We start from the raw sequence: 18,620 nt of genomic DNA, 5'->3' as shown, positions 1-18,620 counted from the left end.
ACCCCACCTCCAAGGAGTTAGAATCTCCTGGGGAGGGGCCAGAGCATAGTATTTTAAACACTCCCTGTGTGGCCGTGGGGAGTAGCCAGGGCTGAGAATCACAACCCTAAAGGGTTTTAGGCAGGGGAGTCAGTTTCAGAACAAGAGCTATAGCCATGAAGTAGAGTTGCAAAAACAGCAAACAAAGAATGTGGTTTTGAGACGTAGTACAGAAGGGTCTGGAATGCTTCCCTTTTCACCCCCTACCGTTGTATTTATCCCTCCATTTTGTCAATTTCGGTAACTTTAGGACATTGATTCATGAGAAGAATGGGAAGGAAGGCTTAATCCTGAGGTCCTCAGTGGGGGGCATTTTTGATTGTAATACCTGGGTGCTACTGACCCCTGAGATGTAGAGGCCACGGATGCCGCCAGGCTTCCTACAATGCACAGGACAGCACCCGCCCCCGCCCCCCCCAAGAAAGAATTATAGATGATGCCCACAGTGTCGGGCCTGTGCTGAGAAACCCTGGTATAATAATTTTGAAGCAAGGGGTCATTCTTGAGGTGCCTTCCTGGAGAGTTGCTACTCTAATAAGCCACTGTTTTGGGTGGGAATGTATCATGTCTTTCAGATACGTGTTCTGGAGGAGAGAAACATCTTGACAGTCATTTTTCTTGAGAGAGATTTTAACTGGTAAAGGCTGTTTGATGGTAGACTGTGTTTGCTAGGATTAAAAATCAAATGTAAGTAAAGGAAACCTAAGTCGTGAAATAAATTAAGAAAATGACTTTTCTTTTTATTCAGGGTAAATATATGCCATCTTTGAGTGACTCCTGATTTGTTTACTTAGTTCCTTTTCGCTGAGTTAGGCTTGGTGAAAGGGTCCCTTTGGAAGTAATCTGTTCACTGAGGGTATGCTTAGTATGCAAAAAAAAATCACAACTATGTATGGGGAGTGGCCCACATCATGTATGAAAGGGGCTGGTTGGGGAATCCTGGGTTGGAAGCACCGAAGGACCCAGAGTTGGGTCACTAGGGCTTCAGTGGAGACCAGGAAACAAACGAACAGAGCAGGACAAATGGGGCTGCATCTTCCTTTGGTCGTCGTTGTCCGCTTGCCTTCTTGCCTCTCTGTGGAGATGTGAATACAAACCAGCAGTGACAGCTTTGCTCACTTGGCCAAGGTTGCCTTGAATAGCACGTGGAGAATGTGGGAGGGAAGGGCACTCATGGGGGTCAAAGGGTGATGCCCTCCTCCCTGCCCCTGCCCCTGCCCCCGCCCTGCCTAGGTAGGGGTGAGAGGAGGGCCAGCAGGCTGGCAGTATTAGCCTTTCTCTTCTAGACCATGGGCCGTATCAGGAGGTCTGGTCCACGTCACAGAGAAGCAGGATGTTCAGCATATAATGCAGCAGGTTTTCCAGCTTCTCATTCTTTCCATGTCGTCCATCCCTCTTCCTGCCCCACCCACTGGCTTGAGCAGTAGATGCTGTTAAGCTCAGCTGAGAAGGCCTCTGACACTGTCTCTCCCATGTCTCCCTGGGCTGGCTTAGATGTTCTGCTCCAGACACCCTGCAGCTACCTGTTGGCTCCGTCTGTCTCCCCGAGGACTCTCAGGGCCCAGGTTCTACTGACACTGTCTCCAGCACACATGTGCTTAAGAAATGTTTGTTGAATGAAGGAGGAATCAAATTCAGGAGAAACTGTGTACATTTCCTTCGTGTAATGGGCGTTTCTGATGGCAAAAGTATTTTTCCAGGAGGATCTTGGGCTAACCAACCCAATAGCTCATGTAAGTCTTTTCAGACCACATGTTGCAGACCTTCTGAATGCCCTTTTGTAGAAGATGTGACATATCCTCAGAGGTTCACATGAGCTGTAGTGTTTGAAATAGCCAGGGCTATGCACTGTGAGATTTGATTTGCGTTGAGAGATACTGAGCATGCAGAGTTCTACACAGCAAGATTTTTAACCTGAAGTCCACAATTTTGTTTACTCTCCGTATATCTAACACAGAGCTGGGGCATCCTAGCTCAATTTTTTGTGACTGTTGGATTTATTTGACAAGTCTATCCAGCTATTTACTCCTTTCTAGAGTATATTGGTTTTCAGGTAGATTGGCAAATTGGACCAGATGATATAAATAACATGCTTTTCTCCCTTCCTTCCTTCCTTCTTCCTTCCTTTCTTCCTTTTTCCCCCTCCTTCCCTGTCTCCCTTTCTTCCTTTTTTCCTTTCTTCCTCCTTTAAAAATAGTCTTTTTTTGAACTTGGTGAACATTTGATTGATTTTTATAAAAATTTCACATTTGAAAATAAATTAATAGATGATTTTGAAGATATTGAAATATCTTTTATTATACAAAAATTTAAGCACGTATACAAATTGAGAGAATAATAGTATAATGAACCTCCATGTACCCAATACACACCTTGAGTGTTAGCAATTCATGGCCAATCTCAAGTCATCTATATCCTCCCATCTCTCTCTCCCCAGTTATTTTGGTTTTTTTTGTTTTTTGTTTTGCGGTACGCGGGCCTCTCACTGTTGTGGCCTCTCCCGTTGCGGAGCACAGGCTCCGGACGCGCAGGCTTAGCAGCCATGGCTCACGGGCCCAGCTGCTCCGCGGCACGTGGGATCCTCCCGGACCGGGGCACGAACCCTTATCCCCTGCATTGGCAGGCGGACTCTTGACCACTGCACCACCAGGGAAGCCCTCCCCAGTTATTTTGAAGCAAATGTCAGACAACATGGCATTTCATTACAGATTTAAAACCGCTGCCTGTTAATGGTTTAAAGGTGTTTGGATAGAACAGGGAATCAGTGGGGAAAAGGGACTTGGTCAGAATACCTCCGGGCATCGGGCTTGGTGCCAGGGAATGCTTATTGCCCAGAGTGTCCTGCGGTGAACAAATAACGGCTGCCCTTTGGGGAGACAGTGATGTCATCTCCCTTCTGCCCCTCCTCCTCTCCATTATGAACCAGTAAACGCCCAACCCAAACCCTGACAAAACAAGGTGTGTTTTCGCAGCCACAGAAGTCGGACAGTATTGTTAACCTTTTACATGAAGGGGAAATTTGTTTTTCTGTTATCAGCAAGATCATCCTCCTTTTTGTGAGAACAAGTACTATCTCAGTTTTTTCTTTCCTTAAGGGGTATTACACACACACATACACACACACAGACACACACCCACAAAGATGCACAAACCTTAAATTTGAGCACTGCTTGATGATGTTTTAAATACACTTATACCCACATGACTCCCACCCAGATTGAGCTAGGAGAACATTTCCAGCACCCCAGAAAGTGCCCCTTCTCAGGAAATACCGCCCCCAAAGGTAACTGCTATTTTGACTGTGGCTCTAGCAAAGTTTTGCCTGTTCTTGAACGTCACGTGAATGGATTCATTCAGTATAAATGGACTCTTTTTGCCTTGGTTTCTTTCACTCAAAATAGTGTTTGTGGGGACTTCCCTGGTGGCACAGTGGTTAAGAATCCGCCTGCCAATGCAGGGGACACGGGTTCGAGCCCTGGTCCGGGAGGATACCGCATGCCACGGAGCAACTAAGCCCGTGTGCCGTGGCCGCTGAGCCTGCGCTCTAGAGCTCGCGAACCACAACTACTGAGCCCGCGAGCCACAACTGCTGAAGCCCACGTGCCTAGAGCTCATGCTCCGCAAGAGAAACCACCGCAATGAGAAGCCCGTGCACCACAATGAAGAGTAGCCCCCACTTGCCGCAACTAGAGAAAGCCCGCGCGCAGCAACGAAGATGCAACACAGCCAAAAATAAATAAATAAAATAAATTAAAAAAAAAAAATGTTTGTGGAATGCATCCATGTCGTTATGTGTAACAGTAGTCTGTAGCTGTCCAGCATTAAAGTGGAGCATGAGATGCAGTTCGTTTATCCACCTTGTCTTAGTGGCTAATGTTCGTTTACTCTGTGCCAGCATCTGTACTAGTGCTTCAAGTGAAGTAGTTACTCTTTTAGGTTAATTTGTGGGTTACCCATTGTGGTTATTGCCCTTTTATAGGCAAGAAATGAAAACCTACAGAGATGAGATAATTTTCCCCAAGATCATACAACATAGAATAGAGCTGAGGTTTAAACCAATTCTTCCAGATGGCACATCAGTGTACACCTCAGTGCTTCCACATTTGGGTTTTCTGTGACTTCTCTGACGTGGTCTATAAGCTTCTACAAACATCATCAGGTCTTAGGGCTCTGGGGTGCCTTGGGGATCATCTGTTTTCCAGGGAAGATGTGTGGACACAGGGAGCTTTAGTAACCTGACTGTGGCTTCCTGGCTAGTGAGTGGTGGAGCCAGGGCTGGAACCCGGGTTTCCAGATTCCTTGTCTCTTATTGTTTTTGGCATTTTTGTTACTCTATGGGTCAGCTCGGACTTTTGGTTGCAGACAGCAGAAACTGACTCACCTAAGCCAAGAGGAAACGGTTGAAAGACTCGCAGACTAAGCAGGGAACCAGACTCAGTGCTGGGGGAGGCAGGCTCTGGACATTTCCCGTGGACACATCCGGCACCGCTCCCATGAGCAGTCTTGAACTGGCCCTGGGACTTTGTATCCATCTGTCCAGGTGCAGAGTCCAGGGCAGAGGCTCCAGCTGTCCAAGCGAAGGCAGATACCTGTGTTGGGGCTGCCTCTAGAAGGAACTCCTGGGCCCTTTTGTCTTCCACAATGGGAGGAATCCTTGCCTTCCCAACTAAGTTTTTACTTCTCTGATCTATATTCAAAAAGGTAAATAAAAATTTAATTGGCCAAGCTAAAGTAGGTCAAAAAGGGAAGTTTCTCCCTACATTTCTCGTTTTTAATGTGTTTGTGAGTGATGGTCCTGCAACCAGGTAAGATGATAAAGGTACAGGAGAGCAACCTTGGGAGTCCTCAGTCTGAGTTTTCTACTCAGAAAAAACATCTGGTCACCTTAATGGGAAAAAATTACCTTGTTGTCCTTTGTCTCTCAGGAACAATGTCTGTGTTTTCTGTAGATAGGTAATGGAAGGTTGATTTGGCAGTCCCTATTGGAAAATGTCACTGGACTTCAAAGGGCTTCTTCTGTTCTGGCTTTTTGGGGAAATGGGATTCGCATGCAACAGACACAACAGTATGATGTACTGGTTTCCTCTTACTGAACTGGACTTAATTACTTGTTCATGGAAGGCTTTTGTTGGAAATAGGAGTAGGTTTTTCCTTTTGTGAACTGCCGTTGAAGAGCATTCTTCCACCTTGAGTACCCACTCATGGACTGAGTACTCATTCACTGATCCCATATTTACTGAAAGCACCAGGGACAGGATGATACAGAAGGCAGATAAGCTCTACCCTCGTGAAACTGTTGGTCCAGTAAGTATGAGTTGGGAAAGTCCTTAAAATGCAACAATTTTGTTTTCCCCTTTCATTGCTTCTTTGAAATCTTAACTCCCTTGGTGGGGAATTAACATTCCCCTTTCTCTTTGTTAATCATATTGTCTGCTCCTTCTGAAATTTTTACTCTGTTGCCTCTTTTTCAAAAGAAGCCAAGATATGTACGATCAACACTTAAATTTTTCATATTTGAGCTCATGTAAATCTACTCTTGATTTCTCCCTATATAAAATTGCACTTATATATACTCACTGAATGAAGAATTTTAAAAAAATGATAGCTTGTTGACTGTTCGTCTCTTTGATCAGTGAGGTAGGTTAGAAGAGCTCAAATTCTGTGCGATGAGGGACTGTGTTTGCCTAGTTAACTACCGCCACATCAGCCAGTGAATGGGGTAAGAGACAGTGAAATGGGTGCTTGGCAACCTGGAGGACAGACTGCAGCAGGGGTTGCTTAGGTCCACAGCAAACTCATTTCTTCTTCCTGGGCCCTCGACTGAAGGGCATTTCTTAGCTCCTGGCATCATGGGGGTGGGGGGATCATGTGATTGGTTATCACTGATGGTCTGTGAGCACAAGTTTAATGTTGCTTCCAGGCCAGTGCGCTCAAGAGCAGATGTGCCTTCCCATCGCCCTTTTTCCTAGAGCATCCTTCTACATGTGGAAGTGCGAGATCTGGCGACCTGGGAGAGATTTCTTTGGAATGTTTGCCCAGCAGAGAACTGCTGAATTATATGTTAGAGGTTATGTGCGCATTCCTTTGTAGCCACACTGAACGATAGTGCAGAAAAGTTTCTACGTCCCCTCTGATCCTTGTTATTATCCAGCTAGCTTGTTGGCTTTTGTCACCCTGTAGTGTAAAGTGATATCTCACTATGATACTGAACAGTGATTTAGTATAAAAAGGTCATTTTTAAAAGTTACAGATTTTCATTGATACATGGGTTGGAGGGGGAACTGCTTCATAGGTACAGGGTTTACTCGTGGGAGTGAAGAAAATGTTTTGGTGGTGGTTGTACAGCATTGGGAATGTACTAAATGCCACAGAATTGTTCATTTGAAAAAGGTTAATTTTATGTTATGTGCATTGAACTTAAAAGAGTCAAATATTGATAAAATGCAGAATAAAAATAACGGTCTTATGTCTGACACCTCACGCTTTCCCACTTTTTTGAGGCAACAATTGAAAACATTTTATTCTGGTATTTACCACTGTATTTCTAGATGATGTGTGTCTCTTCATATCTGTAGATGAATTTATCTTAAATATCACCTGTTCACTTCCTGTTATTGTACATGACGGTGGCTTCCGACACTTTCCTGCTCCCCCTCCATCCTCCCATTAAAGTTGTATTACTTTTTTTGGCTAAATTAATAGCTAGTCTTAGATTTTTATGACTGTGTAAATATTGTTCACCATTGAGCCAAACACATACTACATTTTATCAATAGTACACAGCTTTTCCCTGGAGTTCTTAATCATCTCATTTGTCCTGATTTGCCTATTAGCTCTTTTGTAGCGTTTACTGGTGTTCTCTCCCTCTGCAGGCTTCGTCACGCTTCCATGTAGCAGGCGGAGGGGATGACCCATCACTCCTGGGTCTCAGCCCATGGGCCCTTTGTCCCTGCTCCACGTTGGGCAGTGATGCCCTGTGCAGTGTCATGGGGTCCTGAGCCTTTCCAGGGTTCCGTAGGGCAAATAAGCTTGCTTCTCACTGGCACCCTCACTGTAGATACCTCCCTCCATCTCTCAAGTTCTACCTCTCCACCCTCTTCCCATCTTCATTTATTCCAAAAGAAGGATTTGAGTTTCTCAGAAGATGAAGTTGCATTTTTTTTGTTTTTCATTTTCATTGTGTTGGAGTTTTTTGTTGGGGGAGGGGAAAAGGAGGGGAAAGGTCTTTATTCTGCCCTCTGAAAACTATGAATCGAGTTCAAGCTTTTGTAAGGCTCAATTAACATATTCTCTAGGTTTGGTTAGATCTCCCTAGCCAAGATGAGTCGCTACATTGCGTTTGTCGTACTGATTTCCTCAGCTCTCTTCTCCAGTACCCGCATCCTTCCTCTTCTTCTGCCCCTAACCCCTTAGATTACTGACTGTCCTGTATTTTCAACCTGCTAGTTGACCAATGGCCCACTGAACATTTCAGCTTGGTTGTTTCATAGGCATCTCAAACCAAGCAAAGCCAAAATAAGATTCTTGATTTCTCCTATTCTCCTCTAAATCCACCCCCTCCCGGCCTTCCCTCTCTTAGGAGGTACCATCACCAGAAGAAAGCTCCTGTAGAAACAAAAACCAGGTTCTTCTTTGTTTAAAGCCCTTTGGTAGCTTCCCACAAGGACAAGCAGTGCCTCCCCGTGACCCACACAACCCTGCGTGATGTGGCCCCCTGCTCGCTTCTCCAGACACGTCTCCTGCAACTCTCCCTTCGTCCGCTTCCCTCCAGCCCTTCTGTGCTCATTTTTAACCTCCTGAAGATTTCCTTCCAACTCGAAGCCTTCGTACTTGCTGTTCCCTCTGCCTGGAAGGCGTTGCCTCTACGTTGTTATCAAAGCCGGGCTCCTTCTCACCCTACAGCTCTCTGCTCAGAAGCCGTGGGCATGCCTTTCGCTGATGACCCCGTATAAAGTGCTACTCCTCCACACCAGCCGTATTGGGCCGATAGATAATTCTCGTCTCCATAGTCCTTTAACTTGCTGTGTACTTCGAGTTGTATATTTGACTAGTTTTTCGCTGTCACTAGGGTTATACTAAGAAACTTGTGCATTGGGTTCACTGTTACAATCTCAGCCACCTGTACTGTGCCCAGCACATAGTAGGCACTTTAATAAGTAGTCATTGGATTCATGAATAGACTGCTGGGAGCTCAAAGCTGGAAGTGACTTAGGACAAACCTGATGTCGCTTCTGGAGACCTAGGGATTTCAGCATGTTTAAATCCTTAATACAACAGCCATCTTTGTGCCGCTACATTACTCCTAGCCCCTGGGTTACCGGAGTGTACAGAACCGACACGAGTCCCTGCCATCAGGCACTTTACTTTCTAGAGTTCAAAGTTCTAAGGATGTGGAGGACAGCAAGGAGATGGGGGGTTTCGGCCGTTCTTCTGGCAGACTTTATTCTCTCACTGAGTCCCTGATGTGTGGCTCCATCGGTTTCTTGCTTTCTCACCCCGCTGGGGACCCCATCAGGGTGGCTCCAAGCACATCTGTGCCTCCTCTTCCTCCTGTTTTTTCTTTTTTTAAAAAAATTAATTAATTTGTCTTTGGCTGTGTTGGGTCTTTGTTGCTGCACGTGGGCTTTCTCTCGGTGTGGCGAGCAGGGGCCACTCTTCGTTGCGGTGTGCGGGCTTCTCATTGCGATGGCTTCTATTGTTGCGGAGCATGGGCTCTAGGCATGCGGGCTTCGGTAGTTGTGGCACGTGGGTTCAGTAGTTGTGGCTCGCGGGCTCTAGAGCGCAGGCTCAGTAGCTGTGGTGCACGGGCTCAGTTGTTCCACGGCATGTGGGATCTTCCCGGACCAGGGCACGAGCCCATGTCCCCTGCATTGGCAGGCGGATTCTTAAGCACTGTGCCACCAGATAATCCCCTCCTGTATTTTCCTAACCAAGCACCACAAGTCCTAAGGTCATGGTTAATGCAGCTGCTAAGCAGTTGAGTGTTCTCCCTTCAACCAGGTTCTGGAATGCTCTTTATTTATTTACTTTTATAAATTTATTTATTTATTTTATTTTCGGCTGCATTGGGTCTTCGTTGCTGCATGTGGGCTTTCTCTGGTTGCAGCGAGTGGGGGCTCCTCTTTGTTGCGGTGTGCAGGCTCTAGGCTCGCGGGCTTCAGTAGTTGTGGCTCACAGCCTCAGTAGTTGTGGCTCGCAGGCTCAGTAGTTATGGTGCACGGGCTTAGTTGCTCCGCGGCATGTGGGATCTTCCCGGACCAGGACTCGAACCCATGTCCCCTGCATTGGCAGGCGGATTCTTAACCGCTGCGCCACCAGGGAAGTCCCTGGAATGCTCTTTAAACCATGGAAGATCAGCTATGGCCTGTTTTCAGCCCACGTGCCCTTTAACACTTAACCCAGCCCCTCCGTTCCGCTCACTTCTCCTTTGCTAGCCCAGTGTGGCATCTGCTAAAGCTTAGGAATATTCCAAAGTAATTTTTTGAAAGCTTAGTTTAGTTTATTTTTTTAAAAGCCTTGAAAAATCACTTGTCACCTAAGAGATCTTTGTGGCATTTCTTTGGGGCAAAATCAAAGCACAGTGTGTGTGTGTACATGCACATATATATACACACATACATACTTCCCCCAAATAGGTACAATTCTTCCACCAGATTCCCTATATTTGTGCATTTCTATACTTAGCACAGGATTGGGATCCAGCAGAACTTTAACTTTGTCCTGCTGTGCCGTCCAAATAGCAAAGGGCAATGTAGAGCCGCGGAAGTGCAAAATTTCAGAAGGTTACTTTAACATCATATTTGAATTGCTTAATCTAATTTTCACTTTGAATCAGTTGCTAAGCAACTGGGAAGACAGGACAAAATCAGCAAGGCTAATTTGGTTCTGTTACTAGTACGTTAGCATCTCATATTTACATAGACAGTTGGTTGTAAAAATGCTTAATCCAGTACAATGCTGTTTTGCCCAAGAGAAATAGTTGTTGTGGAAGTTAACAGCAGGGCTTTGGTTGGATTGACAGTGCTTCAATTCACACTCTCATCTTAGGTCAATGGAAAGCTATCTGAAATTTGAGCCTGTTTGTAGTCCATTGGTTTGTTAAGTGGGTTATACCCACTGACAATACCATCAACAGTTGTAAAATGGTACCTTCCATTGCTTGTTGATCTCTTGGCGTTATAGATCCAGCCCGATCCTTAAATCAACTTAAGTCAAATTATGGGTGGGATGGGGTGGGATGGTAATGCATACCGGTTAGTCATCATCATATGAATTGTGCTGGAGGGAAAAATAATAGTTTTTCTCAATGTCTTCTGATTGATGAAAATTGAAATTATTAACCTCATTTAATCCATAAAAAGTTGTGTATCAGATATTAATACCAGTGACTTAAGTGTTTTGAATGGTTTTTTGGTATTAGGTCTTGTGATTATCGAGGAAGTCACCCTGGTCCTGCGCGAATGGCACCTTCTGTCTTGTGTCAAAGATAGGACATTTAACACTGGCTGGTAGTCTCATGGTTGTGTGTGATTGTTCTCAGGGTGAATGGAGAGTTCACATATATCAAAGCAGTAGAAAAACTGTCTTTCAGTGACGTCATGAAGTTGCCACTGATACAGTAAATAACAATGACCTGTGAGTTTCATTAGAGGTGAAACTTTTATCTTTTAAACCAGTTTCCTGCCATGTCCTTTGTTCTCTCCAGACCTGGATAGCGTCTTTCATGTGCACTAACAATTACTTTCAGTAGATGGATTATATTCTTGATAAAGATGGATATCAGTGATCTTATATTTGTCTGGTAGCTGCTTGTGACTAGGTAGAAATATTTAGTGAAGAAGGAGGTTATAGAAATGGGAAAGTACCTTTTATTTCTGCAGTTAATTGATTAAAAATTATTTTCTGAACAGTGTCAAGTATTTGTGTGCATTGTACTTAGTAAAAGTTCATTGATTCCAACTGAATTAGAGGAAAGACTTAGTATCTGTGTCCTTGACAGTAAATGAATATTTTTTTACTTTGAGATAGTTACGTGGCTAAGACAAAAACAGTATTTAGCTGTTCAGTGTCCTTTCAGGGAATGTCTCAGTGAACAGATAAGAATAAGTGTACAGTTAGTAGATTAAGTTTTTTATAAAAGCTTGCTCTGATCTACTTTCAGGGTGCAGTTTTTCCAAATCTGGGTGTTCATTCCAAATTTATTAATTTTACTCTACAAATACCATTTGAAAATCCTGTATGTCAAAAGGTAGAATTTTCAGAGAGTGAGTATCAATTCTAGTGTTAGTTTTTTAGAGTGGTTATTTGTAAACTTCTTCCATGGCATATCCCTATCAAAAAAATTTGACAAAAATACCCGTAAACTCTACGTGTGTGTGTGTGTGTGTGTGTGTGTGTGTTTAAAAGTTATATACATGTGTCACTGTACTAATAGATTGTATACCTTATAAAAGCAAGCAGGAAAATATATGTTGATGAAAAAGATTAAGGTTAAGCAATAATGTGTCCTCTTAATCATGATTAGCATATTATCGTGAATATCTTAAGGCACATGGGTGCTTGAAGGGCAACATTCATCATTAGAGACAACATTTTAAGTGTTTTTTAAAAGAGTTTTTAATATCTGGGTGACTTTTTTTTCACATCTGGTTAGATCATCATTATTTTTCCTTTTTCTTTTTTGTGGGGTTTGCATTACTCCTCTCTTTGGTGTTTTGATTTCATTGCAGACATCTTTTGAAGCCACTAGTCCATCTTGTGAGTTAGTTCTACTACATAAAACAATGTAAAAAGTCATGACCCCAGGCATTCCTAAACAGAAGCACATCACCATGCACTGAGAGAGAGGGAGAAGACACAGAATGTCTCTGCAAGTTCATTTATTTTCTTCCTGCTCCCCAGAGAATCATCTGGTGAACAACACTCGAGAGGCCATTGCCTGAGGAGGTGCCTCCAAATAAGCTTCTGTTGTTTTTTTTGAATGTAGTCGAATTGGAGTGAGTTGGATTTATGTCCAGAAATGTTTCTGTGTACTGTTGCATACACTGAGACTACTGCCCTTAAATTTGTCCATCATAAAGGAAAGGCGATAACTCTGGGGCAGCATTGAGAGCTCTGAATTTGGACTCTGAGTCCCAGCTCTGCCCCTAAGTGGCTGTGTGACAATGGACATTTGACTTAACTTTCTAGAAGTTTCGTTTTCCTCATTTCTAACCTCACGTAATGGTGGTGAGAATTAAAGGTCAAAGGAGAGGTTTGTAAAAGGGCCCTGTAACTTACCATTTACACTTTCATGCGTTATAGAAATAAAAGGGGAAAGTTTTTTTCATAGGTTGAGTGTATATACTTCCTCAGTAACAGTTTTTACTTGTTTGTTTCACTTCTAGATTGCCTCTTTAAACTATGTCCCATGAATCGCTACTCCGCCCAGAAGCAGTTCTGGAAAGCTGCTAAGCCAGGAGCCAACAGCACGACAGACGCAGTACTACTCAACAAACTACACGTACGTATTGGGATGGAGCTCCATGGCGAGGTCTCATGAGCGGCCATGTGGGTTGTGTCTGAGTCGAATGGGTCGGGGAAGATGAGTTTTGCAGTCCTCTAGCTCTGGACACCAGCTTTCATACAGTCTTTGATAAAGGGCTAAAAGGGAGCTGACCCTAAGGAAAGGTGGGTCGTAGTCATCCTGAGATGTCTTGAGAGTTTCGTTTTTCTCAGCCATGCCCTTTCTGGGATGGCTTTAGGTACGGTACTGGTTATGAGCACAGGGTCAGGAAGCCAACTGCCTAGATTAGAATGCTAGCTTCACCACTCACTAACTGGACATCTTGGGTGAGTTACTTAGCCATTTTGTGCCTCTGTTACCTCATCTGTAAAATGGGAATGGTAATAATATACACATCAAGAGGTTGTTGTGAGGATTACATGAAACATAAAAAGCACGTGAACAATGCCTGGCTTGTGATAAGTGCTCAGAAAATTTTAGCTTTTATCATTGTATTTATCTTGTCTATTACTTGGCATATAAAAGAGATGCTCATTCTACTGCTGGTGTGCTCTGGGACCATAAGCAAATTTTTGAGCCTCTCTGAGCCTGTTTTTCCATCTGTCAAACGATGCTATAATTCTTCTAGTGTCGAGATGATATAATTCTTCTGTGAGGCTAATCTGTGTGGAATTTCTTTGAGATGTGGAGAAGACAGACATGACATATATCCAGGGTGGTACTGAAATTGCAGACCGTTCCCCATCCCCCTGTTCTGCTTTATTTTTCTCCACATCACTTATCATGATCTTTCTAATTTACTTATCAGCTCTCTACCCCCACTAGAATGTAAACTACTCAAAGGCAGAAATTTGTGTCAGGTTTGCTCGTTGCTGTATCCCTCTTGCCTACAACATATGGTAGGCGCTCAAATAGTTACTAACTTAATTTTAAAAAAGAGCTCTTTCTTGAGACTCAGTGATGACAGCCGAGGATGTGGGGTATCTGTGAGCACATGGGGCTCACGCTTGCTCTCTTTGTGACTAATAAATGACAAAGTCACAGCCAGCTGCACTGGGTAAGGTAGGGCCCATGGAAGGGACTCCTTTATTCAGCACATACTGTATCAGACAGGGGTGAGGGGCTCCAGGCATGATGAGAAGACCAGGTTCCTAACCTCCATGAGCTGATCCTCCAGTGTGAAGACACACAGGCACTCATGGCCCTTAAAATGAAATGCAGACTTTGTGCCTGCTGGATGCTGCTTTCCCTCTGAGCCATCTGAACCAGCTAGACTTGCTCTGTGTCCTTTCGTTTTATTTTTTTGAGCACCACAGGCTCCTAACAGTCTCACGACCTTAGCGCTTGCAATTTGTCCTGTTGAGAACAGTCTTCTCCTGACTTTGCCTAAGCTAAGACCTCTGCCTCCTTCATCTCTCAGTTTAAGTCATCACACTGAGGTCTCTCCCCATCTCCTTATCTAAGCCATGTGTTGCGTGCTTTCCTCCGTCATAGCACCCTGTTTATATCTTTCTCTGCACTGATCAAAGTCTGCAGTTATATTTAAAAGTTCCCTTAATTAGCATCTGTCACTCAGTAGAGTGACGACACCGCAAGATGAGGAGCAGTGCCTGTCTTGTTCACCGCTGTATCCCCAGTGCATTGTAATAGTGTCTGGCACATAGTAGGTGCTCAAGAAATAGTTCTTGAATGAATGAGTGAGCACTGTGCTAGGTGATGGTGATAAAACTGTGACAGCATCATAACCCTCTGGGAGCTTAATAGCTAATTAAGAGTAAAGAGGTAGTGACATGACTGTAGCAAGTTCTATTATAGGGCAAACCACTGAGGCTGTCGGAGCACCTAGAAGGGGCAGTCAAATCCGCTTTTGAGTATAAGGATGGGTGATATGGTAGTCAGGGAGGGCTTTCTGGAGGAAGAGGAGGTGACAGGTAAGCCTCAGAGTGAGGCATCTGTGGGAGTAAGAGGGTAGGAGAGGAAAAGAAAACAACAGAAGCAAAGAGATTGCTTTGAAGGCTTCTGGGATTGCATCATTATTTTAATGGTTTTAGGGCAGATATTCTCAACCTCAGCAGACCCATTGCTCCCTCTGGATAGCAAATATTATGTAACTATAAATATAAATAGGAAATAAAATCTGTAAATAATATAATCTCCCAAGATACCAAAGTTTTGAAACTGAATTATAAAGGCAAAATAAAGGGAAAGTAATCAATTTTATAATTGCACAGTCACTCTAGAGGACATAAGGAAATAAATGCTTTTACCTATTTGTATAGACCCTGTGAATGAGGCAGCTGAAGACTGCGGCCGATGTAGGTCTATAGTACTGGTGACCCAAAAAGCATGTTTTCCATAATGTGGTGTTCCAAAATGGTCAGCTGCTCTTGGTAATGTTACTAAGAATGCAAGGTACACGCTTCTCTTTATTAAATAACACTCTCAGTTTTGGAAAAGATGTTAATAATATTATTAATTGAACCGTGCAGATCCATGCTTTGTGTTCATGTGTTAAGTGGAGTTAGGGGTTTGGCTCAGAAATTGCAGCTTTTTAAGCCATGTGACTGTCCACTGGAATACCAAATTGTGTGGGAGGAACGATGCTTCTTCCTTGCACAGGACTGTGCTATACATTTCAGGGCATCCAGCATCCCTGGCTCTTGTCCGTGAAGTATGAGTAGCGATCCCCTCCTTCCCCAATCATTGTGAGGATCCAGGACGCCCCCGAAGTCTGTACTGGGAGCATGGGAATCGAGTTAAATGGGTAGGAAAGGTTGCTCAATTCTGCACGTCTCTTGGGAGAGCCATTTAGCACGTAGGCCTGTGGGGTCATCTTGGTGGAAAGAGTGTGGCCTTAGCAGTCCTGCGGCCCCTTTTCTCGGACGAAATTGATTCTGTCCACTGAGGTATTCTTAGTCCGTCTCAAACCCTTTCTTCTCCTAGGCTCTTTACAGCTGTAGTTGTAAATTCAGATTCCTCATGGCCAAGCAGGAAGCCAGTTGGAACCAAGAGGCCTTGGAGGGCTGGGCTGCTAAGGGGCGTGTGCCTGTGTGCGGGTCTGGGGGGCAGCTCCGCTCCCCTGCCATTGCTGCGTGGGAAGATGGGCCAGGAACTGCCACCACATCTTCTGCTTCTTCAAGAGAAGCTAAAATCCGTGCTTTGATGTGTCATCTCTCAATTTTTAAAAAATGTTGGCAGCTACTTCCCTCAAAGTTTAAAACATAACACTCAACACCAGTACAGGAATGGCTCAGCAGGATGGCGTCCTCTGGCCAACTATTCTCAGCCTGTGATACGTGTGTTGTTTCATCAGCAGTTCCTTTTCCCGCCCCTTCCCACAAATGAACCATGAAAAAGCCACAGAGTTGAAAAAGGCGATCCTAAAGGTGACCAAGAACTTTGAACTCCTTACTAAAATAAACAATAAATTCTCTCTTTCATGCTGTTTCTGTTTTAAATAAATTTTAAAAGGAAACCAGCACTGTCTCCTGATTCAGGATCACTGACATGACTTGCAGGTCTTGGCTGTTAACTTTGTGCAGTTCCTGCTTTCCTGCTTGGCTGGACCTTTTTTCCCCCCTCTTGTGTCTGAAAGTCATCCACATGTTCTAGTGCCGTCATTAAAATGTTGTATTTTGGGCAGCCACTTGCCTTTGGGGGCGGACGGCCAGTCTCCAGTGGGTTTTCATTTTTATTTTTGTCAGCTACTGTGGAGCACCCCAATCAAAGGTCAGATTATTTTAAATTAATGCCATTTAAGGAATTAGTGGTCTAGACCAGTTGACTTCCTTTTGACTAGGATAAGCAACATGTCACCAACTCCCTGAAGGACAGTGACATCTAGTGGCTGGTTGCTATGTGTGTCTGTTCCTTCTGAGAGAATAACTGGATTCTAACTCCCCTGGTCGTGATTTCCCAAGACTCTTGGCAGAATGAGGTTCCCCCAGTCTGCAAATCACATAATTTGTTCTACAGCCCTCGACTACCGTTTCCTGACAGCATTTTTACCTGTTACCTTGAAACAGCACCTACATTGTTTTGGTTCTGAGAAATGGTCCATTACCTTAAGCCGTAGCTTCTACAAGCTAGGAGGAACCAGAGGAGTGAGGAGTCTTCATTGTCATCTGAAGCCTGGGTCCTGCCTTGCTTGTTTTCAGAAGACTTAATATTTATGTTAGATACTTCAGAGCTTGTTGACCTTAAATAAGGTTCCCCACTGTTCCAGTGACGTCTCTGTAGTAATTTAATAATGGTTTCTCCATTTCTGAAATAAAATAACAGGTGACTGTGATGGGGTTGACCTTGATGTTGCTTAGGGAGCATCGTAATGTCTGTGGTGATTCATGGTGGTAGAGACCATAGCATAGAGCGTAATTTCTCCCTTAGAAATTCAGAACTGTCCGCAGCCCATTGTGTAAGGGAAAAGAGCAACAGGTACTTAAATTATTGGGGTTTTTAAATATTGAAAAGATAACACATTTAAGATGGCTTTTTAAAAGTCTAGGCTTCTTGCCACAGAGGTACGATGAAGGTGTTTCTGAAGTGAGTATTGTAGGAAGAAGTGAGCTCCAAAGTATACATGAGTAAGAAAAGGAAAAAAAAGAATGATCTCTAAACCTTAATCCTCAAAGATAATCTTGGTGTGTGCCCCAGTCTCCCATCCCCTATTTTATTCCTTTATCTCTATATTTTAAAGTATTAAAGGGGGCATGCCATCTCACTTTCTTCCTTTTTTTTTTTTTTTTTTTTTTTTTGGCGGTGCCACGCGGCATGTGAGATCTTAGTTCCCTGGCCAGGGATTGAACCCATGCCCCTTGCACTGGAAGCGTGGGGCCGCCAGGGAAGTCCTTCGCTTCTCTTTCTTTCACCTGCTTTTTTCCCCACTTAATGTGTCATGGATAAATAGGTAGCTCTGTATTTTTAATGGCTACTTGATTACTCCATGATCTAGCAGTACTGTTATTTTAGACAGCCAGTCGCTATGGGGGGAGGAGGTATTTAGGATTCTGACAGTTTTTGCCATTCGCCCCAAAAATAAATGATGGTTATGGCCTTGTGCACATGCCAGATTATCTTAGAGAAACTCCTAGAAATGGGATTGCTAAATCAAAGTTACGCGTGTTAACAACTTTTTGGTAGATATTGCTGGATTATTCTTCAGAAAGGTTATACAAATTCAGTGTCTTTTTTTTTTGCGGTACACGGGCCTCTCACTGTTGTGGCCTCTCCCGTTGCGGAGCACAGGCTCCGGACGCGCAGGTTCAGCGGCCATGGCTCACGGGCCCAGCCGCTCCGCGGCATGTGGGATCTTCCTGGACCGGAGCACGAACCCGTGTCCCCTGCATCGGCAGGCGGACTCAACCACTGTGCCACCAGGGAAGCCCCAAATTCACTGTCTTACAGTGTGGGCTCCTCTTTAGAATATACTTGAGGGATTTAATAGACCAGATTTAATTTTTTCAAGGGTGAAAGTAGCCTTGATCAGTGGGCCCAGGTATTGTCTGTACTGTCCTTCCTTTTTTTTAATTTTATTTTTTAAATTAATTTTTATTGGAGTATAGTTGATTTAAAATGTGTTAGTTTTACTTCCTTTTTTATCAGCCTTTTGAACTAAAAATCATGATGAATTCTTTTTTTCCTGAAAGCCCAATTATATGTCAGTTATATCAGTAAAACTGGGGGAAGGGAACAAATTTGGTTTTGTGGAGGAGTTATCTAAAGACTGATTTGTGAACTCAAATGAACATATATATAGTATTTGTACACTTAGTAAAAGGTGAAGTGAGCGGGAGAGTTTTCTCCTTAAACAAAGAGTGCGTATAGGAAAAGTGAATTCTTAGAATGGTCCGTAAGCGTAATGCGTGGAATGTTTGTTTAGTAGTTATATGTAGGCTTGGTCATCATTAAACCTTTTAATGGAGTTTTTAGATGTGATATTTGATATTCTTAGATATTTATTCTCCAGTTGTGTATTTTCTGTTCTAATTTTATCTTTTGTATGTTTGTACACGAATGACCTTTAATCTTTAGAGCTGCTGGTGTTTAGTCTTAACTATGAAATATGTGTCTCCTTGGT

At 43.7% G+C, this 18,620-nt stretch overlaps 1 protein-coding gene across 4 annotated transcripts in view; it reads left to right on the top strand.

Annotated features, from left to right (window-relative positions):
- Positions 1-18,620, top strand: part of ITPR1 (inositol 1,4,5-trisphosphate receptor type 1) — a 296,145-nt gene that overhangs the window by 81,093 nt on the left and 196,432 nt on the right. For all 4 annotated transcript variants that reach the window (XM_065886463.1, XM_065886459.1, XM_065886462.1 and 1 more), the window contains exon 3: positions 12,426-12,541. In XM_065886463.1, coding sequence (XP_065742535.1) covers positions 12,426-12,541 — 116 coding nt within the window. The remainder of the gene's footprint in view (positions 1-12,425; positions 12,542-18,620) is intronic.

Source organism: Phocoena phocoena, chromosome 10, assembly GCF_963924675.1.
Source record: "Phocoena phocoena chromosome 10, mPhoPho1.1, whole genome shotgun sequence".
Classification (NCBI taxonomy): Eukaryota; Metazoa; Chordata; class Mammalia; order Artiodactyla; family Phocoenidae; genus Phocoena; species Phocoena phocoena.
Note: the sequence above shows the minus strand (reverse complement) of the source record. Positions and strands in the feature narration are given on the sequence as shown.